General features: G+C 33.2%; 1 protein-coding gene across 18 annotated transcripts in view; it reads right to left on the bottom strand.

Annotated features, from left to right (window-relative positions):
• Window positions 1-14307, bottom strand: part of Rim (Rab3 interacting molecule) — a 513404-nt gene that overhangs the window by 77736 nt on the left and 421361 nt on the right. For 16 of the 18 annotated variants that reach the window (XM_069820175.1, XM_069820163.1, XM_069820168.1 and 13 more), the window contains one exon: window positions 9575-9725. The exons of the other annotated variants lie outside the window; for them this stretch is intronic. In XM_069820175.1, the coding sequence (XP_069676276.1) occupies window positions 9575-9725 (151 nt within the window). The remainder of the gene's footprint in view (window positions 1-9574; window positions 9726-14307) is intronic. 18 annotated transcript variants of the gene reach the window in all.

The following is a 14307-nucleotide window of genomic DNA, read 5'->3' as shown; positions in this document are numbered from 1 at the left end:
AAAAAAGATTCATTTGTATCTTTGTTATTAAAAGAAAAAGCTTTATTTTGTAATGGAAATTTCTGTGGTTCTATGCCAAAAAAATAGAAATGCTTTTATGAAGTAACAATGTATATACTTATGCTACCATTCTGATATCGGATAACAAATGAATTTCCTTCAATTACAATTGTACAATATGTAATCAAAATTTATAATCACATGAAATCAGTTTCTTGAATTCGATATGAATTCCTGTTGGCAAGGTATTCTCATTTTGTATTGAGAGACGTGTGCATGTACTCACACAACAAGATGGCCACTTCTCCAATAATCTCAGCTGCTGGTGATGGAGGAGGGAGAAATATTATGTCATACTGGCATCAAGAAAAGGGCATGCAGTTGCAATGTCGGATTATTCACAGACAATAGACTTCTCAAATAAGATCTCAGTTTAACTTCAGTCTTTGGTTTTTAAAATTAGAATAATTAAACAATTTGAAGCCAAAGACAAAAAACTGAAGATAAAAGACTTATGAAAGAAGGGGAGTATCTCAATAAACCAATACTAGCTAATTTAATGTTTTTCCAAGGTATCATAACTACAAAAATGACAAATATAAGCTTGTCAACACTGTTTTATGCAACACAACTCGTTCACATTAATTAATATTAACTGTAAAAATGTGTGTGCATATCCAGCACATTTGAATAAAACTTATACATACACATTTTGTATTAATATTTATTAACAAGTTTAATTTCGGAATATGTATGAAAGAACTTTCTTGTGTTAAATATTAACGTACCTTGTTAACATGTTTCGACCTATTTTCGGTCATCTTCAGAACTGGTCGTCGTTGGTCTTGGCGCCTCTTGTTTCCTGTGTGGGTGCATTCGTAGCGTAGAGTCAAAGAGTGTATGTGTTTTGAAATTGAGTTGTGTGTTGAGAACATCGTTGGGGTGTGTTTTCGTGTGTCTGTATATTTCATTTTGTTCTAGTGTGTTGAGTTTCTTGCTTTTTGGTTGGATGTGCAGTATTTCCATGTCTGTGTTGATGTCTCTGTAGGTGTGGTTGGCATTTGTGATGTGTTCTGCATATGTGGAGGTGTTTTGTAATTTTTTTATGGTTGTGATGTGTTCTTTGTAACATGTTTGAAATGATCTGCCTGTCTGTCCTATGTAGAAGTTGTTGCAGGTGTTACTTTTGAGTTTGTATACGCCTGTGTGGTTGTATTTGTTTGTTTGTGTGTTGAGATGTTTTTGTAGAGTGTTATTTGTTCTGTATGCGATGTTGTAGTTTAATTTCTTGAATGAGGTTGCAATTTTATGTGTGTTTTTGTTTTCGTATGTTAGTGTTACAAAGAACACATCACAGCCATAGCAAAATTACAAAACACCTCCACATATGCAGAACACATCACAAATGCCAACCACACCTACAGAGACATCAACACCGACATGGAAATACTGCAACTCAACCAAAAAGCCAGAAACTCAACACACTAGAACAATATGAAATATACAGACACACGAAAACACACCCCAACGATATTCTCAACACACACCTCAATTTCAAAACACATACACTCTTTGACTCTACACTACGAACACACCCACACAGGAAACAAGAGGCGCCAAGACCAACAACGATCAGTTCCGAAGATGATCGAAAATAGGTTGAAACATGTTAACAAGGTACATTAATATTTAACACAAGAAAGTTCTTATCATACATATTCCGAAGTGATACAGTGTTAAAAGTTGTGTAATCAAGATGTATAAGTTTAATTTACTGATGAATGTAATTCTCCAAGTTTCAATACAATTCCATACAGTTTAATTATGAGTTTCAGTGACGTCTATAAAAGCAGAAATGAAATTCCAGCTGATACTTCTCCCAGGCATCATAATTGACGTTGCGATTCTTGATAAATTCGCAATGCCGACCAAAACAGAGAGACAAAAAATGATAACCAAAACGTGATATTCCCCAGGAGCTCTGGCATGCATGGTGAACAGATAAAACAAAGGAGTTCGGTAACATACTGATTGTTGTGATATGAATTTCATCTAACTGACAGTACTTAAACAAGAGAAAATGTGTCACTGAAACTCAGACTGAAACTAATACTTGTCTGAAATGAGCTCTCTGAATTAAAAAGAAAACAATAGTGTTCATAAAGGTAAATTAATTACTGTAACTTGAGTTTCTTGAACATTACAACTAATGTAACTTCATATAATTTACGTCAAAAATACGAGAAAAAGAACATTTTTTCTCCGTCTTTGATACCCCAGTAACTAGTAGTTACTTTAATTTTGTTTTTCAAACTGGTGGAAATCATTAACAAAAGTTTGTAGGAAATGAATGTCTTGTTCATAAATTCGGTTAGCCAAATGCATGCATACGTTCAAATTAATTTTTATATGCAATTGTAGTGGTGTAATTCATAGTTTATATCAATCACTAAAACATAACTACAGTAATAGTAAGTGTATGTATATACTTTTATATTTTCTCATTATACGAAATGTAAGTACCGGTACTGTGATATTGCAAAATTCAGTTTCCGGATTTTTATAGAAATTTGTTCTTGGCATGTAGCTCAACTTATAATATTTTAATCTGTATTACAAATCAAATTTTCCTTATATTCAATGTTCATGTATCAATTTATCCGAGGAAGAATTTTTACTTAAAATTAACAGCAGTTAACTTGAAAGTCATTGATAAAAATACATAAAAATGCTTATGAATAAAGCAGTAAAAATATAATACTATTTCAAATATTATTAATAAAAAATATGCTGAAGATATAAAACTTCTACAGACAAAGATCTTAGAAATGAAAACAAATATATAGCTACAATGCCTCGCGCTAATTAATATAGTCAGTGACGTGATATTGTGTTGCAAATCGTATTTCGTTAACATTTTGACGCAGCAACTAGATAGTTAAGCTCTTTAACTGCTTTTCATCAGATGTACAGGGTGGGCACTAAGACCCGTTACCCCTATAAATACCTCAAATATACACACTATTTATGTAATTCCGGTCATAATGCGGACATACAACCACTTTACGTTAACTGTCTGTCCTAAGTGTCCAAAAGGTCAGTATGCTCCCCATCATTCTCTTCACACAAAAAATGTGTCGCCAGATTCAGCATTGCTGGTGTAACCTGTTAGAAAAACCATCGCACGGCATCCTTCAATTCATCAATGGTGTCATATAGTTTGTGCAACAATGCTCTTGATGGAACGCCACATTGTACTGTCGCAGATTTCCATAATGTTGAATTGGCCGTGGGTCACCCATCTTAACAACTCCCCTCGACTGTCCACCTCGCAGCCCGGACCTCACAACCTGTGACAATGTGCTGTGGGGTTCCATCAAGAGCATTGTTGCATAGGAATGGAATGACACTATTGATGAATTGAAGGATGCCATGTGATGTGTTTTCCTACAGACTACACCAGCAATGTTGAGGCGAATGTCACACCGAACCTGGTGATGTATTATTTTGTGTGGAGAATTATGGAGGACATACTGACCCTTTGGACACACAGTTAATGTAAAGTGAATGTATGTCTGCAATATGATCGGAATTACATAAATCATGTCCATATTTGAAGTATTTATAGGGAGTAACGGGACTTTGTGCCCACCCTATAGTTCCATGACTGTAAGATGACTATTTAATAATTATTGTAAGAGTATAATGAGAAAGTATGTGCAATTTACACGTCATTGTTTATTTCAAACTAAGGAAACAAAATAAAAAAAACTTAGAGATTATGCCATACAAATTTAGTAATCTACTGGATAAATACCATAGTAAGTGAAACCATAGGTGGAAGGATAAGAAATGCATATACTGAGCTTTATAAATACATTTTATTAAATTCCAAGATAAAAAAGGTGGGTAAAATTTATCCTTACCTGGTGTTTCAAGATGATTACAATATTTCTTTCTCCCTTCATGAAACTATGGCTAAAAAATCTAATAGATCTAAATCCCTACATATACTACTCTGCATGCCCTTATGTATGATGCTAATATGTGAGATTCTGTAACTTCAATTTACAAACCCTAGAAGCATGTTTCAATTGTCACCAACATTTTTTTATGGCTTAGAACTTGTATTCAGAATTATAATATATTTTATGGAATGTGACAGTTATGTGTGACAATACCAAGGAAATAAAAAGTAAGTAAGTAGGTAATAATAATAATAATAATAATAATAATAATAATAATAATAATAATAATAATACCTGTAATACACCAAAAGTAAATGTAAATTAAAGAGAAACAAATGTTTACATTCTTCAAAAGAATGAAATTTAAATTCTTTATAGAAACTGTCATTTTGCTTTACATCTAAGAATGGTCATAATGAAATGACGTATTTTTTTCACAGCAACAGTTGAAAAAAGCATGTAATATGGAACTGGACTTCACATAATTAATATCTAATATAAAATACGATGAAATTAAAAGGAACTGAAAAAGTATTTAAGCAATATATTAAACGAGATTGCAAATGTAATTTTCGTTTATATAAAATATAAATTAATTCCCAGAACAAAACACATTTTAAATTTTGTCAAATATATAAAATAATATACACATTCTCATTTGTGCATATGTAAAAGTGGCTCAAGGAAAAAATTATTCTGTAAATGGTAGATGCAAAATAAGAAGTCATTAATGAAACAAAGTAACTTAAATATTTCCTCTTTTGAATACATTTTAACTTACAATAAAATTAGATATATGTTTTTGTTAATTTTGAACAAATAAAATTCTCCCTTTCTGTATTCTAAAAAACAAACGACTGGATTTAATAAAAAAGAAATTAGAAGAATTTAGAACAAGAAATATATTTAAGGAAGATAACTGAAATACTGGTATTCATTTTTATCAGATTAAATTATTCTGTCACAACATAACTCTGAAATGCAAAGTTCAAATGTACCGTTTAATATTTAAAAGCTAATAAAATTGTAATAAAAAGTTGGGAACTTATGAGAAAGAGCTTCTTATGGTTTGTAAGTAAAAACAACACTACAGGAACAATATACGATACAAAATGCTTGTTTCTAAATCTTATATGTAGCCAAGTGGACATTCAGCACAGCCAGTAGCACCTAATCAATGGTCACCAGCCTATAAGTAGAGCACCCAGAAAAGCCACTACATTTTGCCACTACCAACAATACTAATTGTGTATTCATGGTGATATAAATCAAATGTGGAAAGCCGGGAGGAGAAGCATTTTAATATATAAAAGCATTTGATTGTAACATATACCTTTCTAAGCGCAATGTGTTACATTTTAGCCAAGAAATAGTGGAAATAAGAAATTACACTGTTTTAGAGCTGAGACGAGATTTTATGGCACCAACATGCGCGAAGTTTTAAATTGCCGGCCAGCAGGGTAGAGGAGTGGGGGTTGTTTGGGTTATGGTTCTCAAGCTCAGAGCGGTAGGCATATCTGTTTCATCTCTTTCTAAAAACATTCGTCTTACCTTAGTATCAGCACTTTCCTACTCAAGAGTCCGAAGGTACCTAATGGAATTACGCCCGCTATTCCATCTTTATATTCTTATTCTCCGTCCAAATCAGACGACTGATCTGTGCTGGAATCAGATGTCCCTAAGTCTATGGAAATGTTCTCAAAAATACTGTCCATCATGTGCTCAATTTCAATGTAATTATTCTCTACTTTCTTCACATAATCATACACTGATATCCATTTTTGGAAGAAGCGATTGCAGAGTCGGCCTCTGCTTATGCGTAGCGTAGAAATTATAAACAAGTATTCATATGACTTCCTCATCAAAACTATCTACAGCTGCAACAATCTTCTTCTTCGGCTGTGATTTTTCCGGACTGGAGAAAGAATCTGCTGTTCCTGCCTCAATATTTTTCCCTTCTTTCCTGATTCTTGCCAAGGTTCGCTTTGAAATACCAGTGGCAGCCAGTACTCTTGCACACACGCTTTTCAATGGAATTGGTATTCCTTTACAGCCTCTTCTGACATGAATTTCCATACATTGTATGCTATTTCATGTCCTTGACTATGAACTACTCTATGATTTCACACCTTAGACAATGCCATGAGGGCGCTCAGAAGGACAATGTTTTCAGTATTAGCAATAGCGGTAGTAGCAAAACGATCTGAACACTCGGAATGCTAGTAACCAACTAACCCAACACCCCTCCAGTTTAGTGTGAGGGCGAGTCCAAGCAAATGAATTAAAATGCGTCCCTCGCGCCGGTGCCATAACTTCTTGTCCGGGCTCTACCATTACTACTGTAATGTAATTTATGTTGAAATTAAACTCTTTAATGATATATAAATTCATTAAGAAAATTGTATTTTTTTGTTTGACAAACGTGCAGTATTTTCATTTCAAATGAAGTGAGCAGAAATGCCTATCTCATTGCAATACCATAATAATTATAAGTCCATTTCTGTCTCTTCTAAATCATGCATACCCTTTATTTCTACACAGTTATAAAAACAGTTATTTCCAACTTTTTCAGGAAAGAATGTAACACATAACAAACAATATACGAAATAAATTCAGAAATAATTTAGTTAAAATTATCTCTGAATCCTTTTGACTATTTTTAATATTAATGTAAATTTACTTACTCCTCCTGACTTGAAGATTGAATGGGATGGTGGTTGTGGAACAGAAGAATGACGATATTGGTGTAAAAGAAGTCAGTCAACGCCAAGAAATGAATTTTCACAAACCATATTACATGAAAGAAATTTAAGTAGCCAGGTAATCTGCCAACAGTCGATGTTATGTCATTTGTCCCTAATAGCTGAACGGCGGAGTGTTATTGTGTCTTCCATATCCCACGAATCCGATATATCTGGTGTTGGTACAAGGAAAACCATGTACCTATAATACAATGGAAAGGGGTGCGGATGGATAAACAGTGTTTGGAAAGGGAGGGTACTTCAAACTTTCAACACCTACACATTTTAATACGAATTCATGTACAATATTTAACTTCTAAACAAATACTGACCTACTTAATAAGGTATAGTGTCATCAACAACAATTTATTTTAAAAACATCAACTGACTAAGCACTTTTACATAATTAGTAATCATGGCAATAAATACCGTTATAAATAATTAATGTAATTCAGAGAGCAAAATCTACAAGACATAACACACAAAAAGATTATGAAGTTACTCAGTCTCTTTTCGATATAAAATATTTTTAACTGTCCATGTTATTCAGTTTGTTATTTCATTTCTTAACAAGTTATTTAAATTTTAAAGGCATATTGGTTCCGTTAGGTGCAATGTTAATTGATAAAAGAGTTCTATTCAGTCAATACTTAACATAAAAACACAATAAAACATGTTATAGCAACATTTAAACAGGTTTAAAAACAAACGTTTTCGCCAATTTTGATTGGCATCTTCAGGTCGTGTATGTCGAATAGAACATGTTATGATAAGTGAATACTTGGTACATAAGGTTAAAACAGAAGTTAAAAATATAATATACTTAAAAACAGAGAACAGAACCAGCAAAAAGACACCACAATGTATGTAGAAGCACTATGTTGAAAGGGGTGTGTGTGATCCAAGGGAACGGCGCAACTCTTCCGTCATTGCAGGTACAGCTTTCATGACAGATTTAACGATGCTACAAACAGGTCGGTCGTGTGGCCGGTTATGGAAAGCAGGAAAAATCCTGTAAATTGTAAGGATAGAATGAAAGAGTATTTAGAAGTATTTAGGTATTATTTAAATCTTCTAAACCAATACTTACAAAAAGTTGGGAAAACAACCTGAATCCATGAGGTCGGCGACACGACTGAGCTTTACATTAAGTGGTAGCGTATGACGAAAACTGTATACCTGGCAAGACTAGTGGATGGATGAAAGTTACTTGCGCATGATCTTAAACAGCGGGTTATTTGAGTTTGGGTATTGTTCATTAAGTAGTGGGATTTTTCCTGCTTTCCATAACCGGCCACACGACCGACCTGTTTGTAGCATCGTTAAATCTGTCATGAAAGCTGTACCTGCAATGACGGAAGAGTTGCGCCGTTCCCTTGGATCACACACGCCCCTTTCAACATAGTGCTTCTACATACATTGTGGTGTCTTTTTGCTGGTTCTATTCTCTGTTTTTAAGTATATTATATTTTTAACTTCTGTTTTAACCTTATATACCAAGTGTTCACTTATCATAACACGTTCTATTCGACATACACGACCTGAAGATGCCAATCAAAATTGGCGAAGACGTTTGTTTTTAAACCTGTTTAAATGTTGCTATAACATGTTTTATTGTGTTTTTATGTTAAGTATTGACTGAATAGAACTCTTTTATCAATTAAGTTATTTAAAAGAATTTTGGAACTATTTGAAGCAACTGTTAAGTATGGTCAGAAGGGATTTGTTAAAAACTGTAATTATTTAAATACTGGTACCAAACAAAGGCAATGCTACAAAGTATGACTTTTAGTTTTATGCATGGGTGTTTTATTTCCCTATGTTCAAACACAGACATGACATTATTTCAAATAGTTGCAAGAAATGAGTAATACTAATTGATATTACGAATTCCTATGTTTTAAAAGACTGCGAACCAGCATAATACAGTATATCCTACAGCATGAAATAGGAACATCACTTCTGACCGTCCACTTGAACTGAACACAGATTAATGTAAATACATGAAGCTACTAGCGTAAGATTAAATGTTATTTTTTATGAATTTATCACTGTCGTACTTAAAATCGATAAAACAGCATTATCACTTTAATTTTCTTCATTTGTTTTACATTTGTAATTGTATTATTAGATGTAACTGACAATACTTACAACTTGTTATATCTACTAAAGCTTCTCTGTTTATCAAAATAAACTCGTAGATTTCAATTATTACAATATGAATTCGTACTATACACAGAGGGCATCATTTAAATTTAAATTTCATACGTTAGTAATTTCACTGTACAGAGGACAACATATATTGGTTAAATCATACATTGAGGAGGATTTATATTGTAACACACGCATTGAAAGTGATGGAATTGAGTATTTTTTAAGAATAGTCTTTGTACATAAAATTATATTTACAGCAAAATCTAATATATACATCTTCGAGCCACAGGGTAGGCACAATATTCAAACTTTATATTAAACCAAATACTACATTAAAGACAGTAAAGTGAGCTATATTGGTTTTAAATTTTAGTGTAAGTGTCCTCCATGTCCATGTAGGGTACATGCAGAGTTCTTGGAGGTTATCACAATAAAAACATTCCAACTGTGAAACATGTCATGAAACAAATTATTGTGTAGGGCTGTAAGTTTGAGGTACATTACAAGTGGCCTTCATTACAATAACTGATGAATATTATATCAGTCTAGACTCGAATGAATTATATCCAATACTGACTGATATCCTATATTTTTATGGCAATTCTTATGATACAGTCGTAACTGGATAATTTCATATCATAATCATCAATTATCATTTGAGAGGCCACTGAGCTTTTTAAACTGGCTGGGAAGGGTTTAGTGTTGTCGAACCTGTCTCCATCTTGTGATCCCTCCCCATCACTTGACGCACTTGAGCCTTGTTTCACCAGGTGGCGTACGTCGTCTGGCAAAACCTCTTCGCTTCTATGGACGGTAAACGAAGTTTTGCCTTTACGCCCAAAACCTAATCTACGTTTGCGACCTGCAGGAGTTGCCAAGGGCAACAGAACAACAACAACAAAAAACATCATCCATCAATACTATAGAAGCCAAAAGGGAAAATAATTTATTGGCTAACTGCTTTTAAGCAGAGTGTTAAAAAATGTAACAGGCATATTGTTAAATGTGACCCTTCTGAATGTGAACAACATAAGTCAGCTTGCGTATTTGTATTAAAGTTGTACCACATATTCTAACTTATAGAAAATCATATGCTTATATATATACGGTACTTAACTTAGACTAAGGGAGCATGATAATGTAGCAAAAAATCTGAAAACATATTATAAACTGGTGTGGCCTGTTACATATTCCCCTCTATTGCAAAGAATGAAGGCAAAATTTTGGACAACTTGTCACATTAACCTCTAAAGTCAGAAATGTTTTGAACAAGTTGCTCTAAAATTTTGCATTCTTCTTTCGTCACAGAGTGGTCAATTGTGGTCAGCTGTTGATGTACATATGGAATATTTATATTATAATTATGAACTATATACGAAACTTACATCATTGTAATTTTTCATAATAATAAATATATCCATCTGAATAATTTTTCAACTTTAGTTTTAAATTAATGTAATTCATTTTCATACAATTAAGCTTAACAGAATAAGATTATCATCTGCATTGTTATGAGAAAAGTCATTATAGTGTTATCGTAAACTAAAGTAATCCAAAGTATATTATCTCCCTTTTTAGTTTCTTAGAAAGTTATGTTTATTATATTTCATATCTTCATAGAATATACTAGTAGCTATTCTGAGTGAGTAATGAAAATTAGATCTATTAGTAATTAAGAATAAATAATATAACTATTAAGTTTACTCTGTATTCTAAAAGTAAGCTGACTAATGTTGATCAAATTGAACTATTATTTATAAATATATATTTGTAAAAGTAAGAGAAACCAACATCTGATACGACAACACACAAACAACAATAGCAGTTACTACACAAAGTCATCAAATGGGACATTCTCAATGCACTTTAATATTATATATAAAAAAAACAACAACAATAAAATTTACAGATTGAGAAGTTACCTATTAGAGTTTAAAGGATTATTTAAAATCAGATTTCCTCGTCTTTGAAGCCTGTGTACAGAAAATTTTTAACTTATCTTAACTGAGATTAAAATGATTTCAACAGCAGATGTAAATGTTTCCCTCTAAGTTTTAGCATTCATGCTTTAACTCACATTTTATTAATAAAAACATTCAAACGAAGAACAGTTACTGTTCAATTAGATATCATATCTATTAACAGAAATGTCTATGATATGGCACCTTTTAACTGGAGTGATAGCTTCAATAATAATTTAGTTCAACGTTGATCCAATTGTTTAACAATTACATTATAAAGAAGAATAAATATTATCTGTATAACTTATTTTCTTAGACCTCACTTTCAATAAAATGTCCTAGAATTAGGTTTTATAATTAATAACGTAATACAAATTGCTTAAAACATAACGAAAATTAACATAAAATATAAATTATTACTATTAGAAGCGAGATTAAATACGGCAGAATAAAGCACCATGTTGATTAAAAACAAACTGTTCTATTTGAATGCAATAATCTCGCATGAGATTGTACGAGTTTTCATTTTAAAATTTATTATTAAAGTAGCGACGCTGTTATTTCTGGCGTGACTCCGCCTCTTTGCTTACGTCTTAGGAAGTGAAGGCTCTATAAAGTCTAGGTAGGTAGTATCGTTCGCCATTTATGTTCTTTCGTTCCCGAGCTACCATACGAGGAATCTATTTGCCACACCGTTAAACATTATCATGTCGTAGCTCCTATGATAATAAATCAAACGCACTGTAATTCAGCAAATAATTGAGCAGCAAATAACGTCTTTGTGTGCTTTCTGCAAATGCCAACGAAAGAGCCAAAATGGCGGGCGATTATATTAAGTATTTATCAAGCCTTAAGAAATGAATGACGTCTCCATCAGCAAATCACAAGACGCACACGTTTAAATGAGCCGATCTGCAACGCGATTGGCTGCCGGAAATTAGAACGACGGGACTACAGTATGAATTATTATACAGGATGATTCACGAAAATTGTGCCACACTATAGGATCAGATTCCTGACATCATTGTGAAGAAAAAAATTCATATATACATGGTCTGATTTTTAATAGTTTTGGATAAAATCATGATTCTTCTTTCTGTAACACACATCCTTGTGAACTCCTCTCTCTCTGTGAATGTTTGGAGCTGTGAGTGTTACAGTACAGCTGATAGTAGTGACACAAAGTCTCTTGACATCAGAGTCAGGGTTAGAGATAACGGAACACCAATAAAACATATCTACCTAGCATCTGAACAACAGAAGTTAGGAAAAGTGACACGTGCAGTTCACACTTCGGCAACTTCAAGTATTGCTGCAGAAGAAGGTCTTTGAAAACCAGGTTTAATACAGATTCTTAAGGAGAGTATTAATGTGAATGTTCTTTAATGAATTTATAATACATTCAGTACCATTCTCGTAAATAATTTAAATGCTGAACTTCATAATTTCCAAGTTTATGTTTAAATTCACTCAATTCTAAAAGTATGACATATCAATGGCTGAGAACCAGACTGTTCTAAGTCCAATTTTTTATAAGAAAGAAATCTGTGTTTCATTGTGTTCCAGTTCTTCTCTGTATATATGAATCGAACAAAATTGTAAATATTTCTCCAGGGGCGGCCCGTCCCTATGTGCTACGGTGCTACAGCACACTGATAATTTTTGCTCAAATAATGTTTTTGTAATACCATAGTATCTGATCTGTCATTTAACAATTTCCCGTGGTTATATTCATGACGCATTATCGAGTGTTTAGTCTTCGCTCTTAGCTCTTTGGTGCCTCAGGGGGTTCGTTGTGCTACTCTGAACTTCGTATGAGAATGTAGACAATTAATGCGCATGTGCGAAGCTGAAATCACTGCTCTGATTGGCTACTTTTACGCGGGAAAGTGCTGTAGTCAGCTTCAGCACAACACAGCATGGAGATTGCAAAAGTAAAGCGTAACGAAAGAATGCTTGTTTGTGGAAGAAATCGGAACTATTTACAATGTATTTTGTAATTCAAATATCAGACTGCTCCTGCCATCTACCTGTAGGCCTATGAGGTTCCTCCTGAATCAGCTAGCAAGCGACGGAAAATGGGATCCCAGAAAATTGAAGCCAAGGAAGTATGTGATTGTATAATTCAGGAAGCTACTCACCGTTTCCAGTCTTTAAGCTACCTAGACGCAACAAAATTGTTAAACAGCAAAATTTTTTAGAATTTTTCGTATAATTATCATGAACGCGAACTTGAAGTTGCTGTCAACAGCTATACTGTACTGAACAAAAGAGTGTTAAAGACACAACTTGGAGTTCTATACGGAAAACCCAACTTCCAAAATATAGATGCCTGTTCAATTGTTACAATACATAGTCTCCAACAATTTACAGGATCCATTCTGTGAAGTAACGAAGTTGTTAAATATTTTGGTTACAACACCAATGACCACTGCTGAGCCAGAAGGATGTTTTTCTTGCTTGAAACGCATAAAAAACGATTTTTAAGGAACACTATGTCCCAGGATCGTCTCACTGCTCTTGCAATACTGTCAACAGAAAAGAGTATGATGTTCAAGATGGAGGGTTTAATACCAGGGTAACTGACAAGTTCTGCAGTAGGAAGGAACGTCGTATGGACTTCATATTTCGTCACTAGGCGAGACTCAAATTAAGATAAATACATATAACTGTAGGCTTATACAGTAGGCCGATATAGAGATTGTAGCACACTCATTATTTTGACCACCAGCCGCTACTGTATTTCTCTCAATAAGGTTGTTATGAAGCTATTCCAAATTGTTTCATGAAGCTTTGAATGTCAGGAGCTTAAAATAGCTCTTCTGAAAAAAAAAATAGTAAAATGGACTTGGAACAGTCTGGTTCTGGGCCATCGATATGTTTATATGATATTTTTTCATCACAATGATGTCAGACATCAGCTTCTAGAGCACAATCTTCGTGAATCACCCTGTATAACATTCTTAATGCTAGAAGACAGTTTAATCATAAAAACTGTTGTACCTGATATAGTAGAAAAATTGGTCTGCCAAACAACTTATTATGTATTATCATCATGCAAACTACTCGGGCATTGTATGTAAAACATACAGTACCGTATATACAGTATCATTTATTATTTTCAAGACTGACAAAGGTCCTCTGAAATAAATAAATTAAACTTAAATGTCAGGAACTTGAATTATTCCAAAAAGGATTAAGCTTAGATTTTACACATTATTATTATTATTATTATTATTATTATTATTATTATTATTATTATTATTATTATCATCATCATCATCATCATCATCATCATCTGTTTCCTCGGAGTTTTTTCATCTCACTGCCATAAGAATTTGAGAGGACCATACAGCATATCTCATTCTGTACTGTTTGACATGTTCAATAAGGGTGTCAAAAATTTTATAACTCTTTTGTATTTATTACTTATTTCTGTGTGTTTGAAATAATTTTGCTGCGGTCAGTGGTCAAGATATTGTT

This window comes from Periplaneta americana, chromosome 3 (assembly GCF_040183065.1).
Source record: "Periplaneta americana isolate PAMFEO1 chromosome 3, P.americana_PAMFEO1_priV1, whole genome shotgun sequence".
Taxonomy (NCBI): Eukaryota; Metazoa; Arthropoda; class Insecta; order Blattodea; family Blattidae; genus Periplaneta; species Periplaneta americana.
This window is presented reverse-complemented; position numbering and strand designations above follow the sequence as displayed.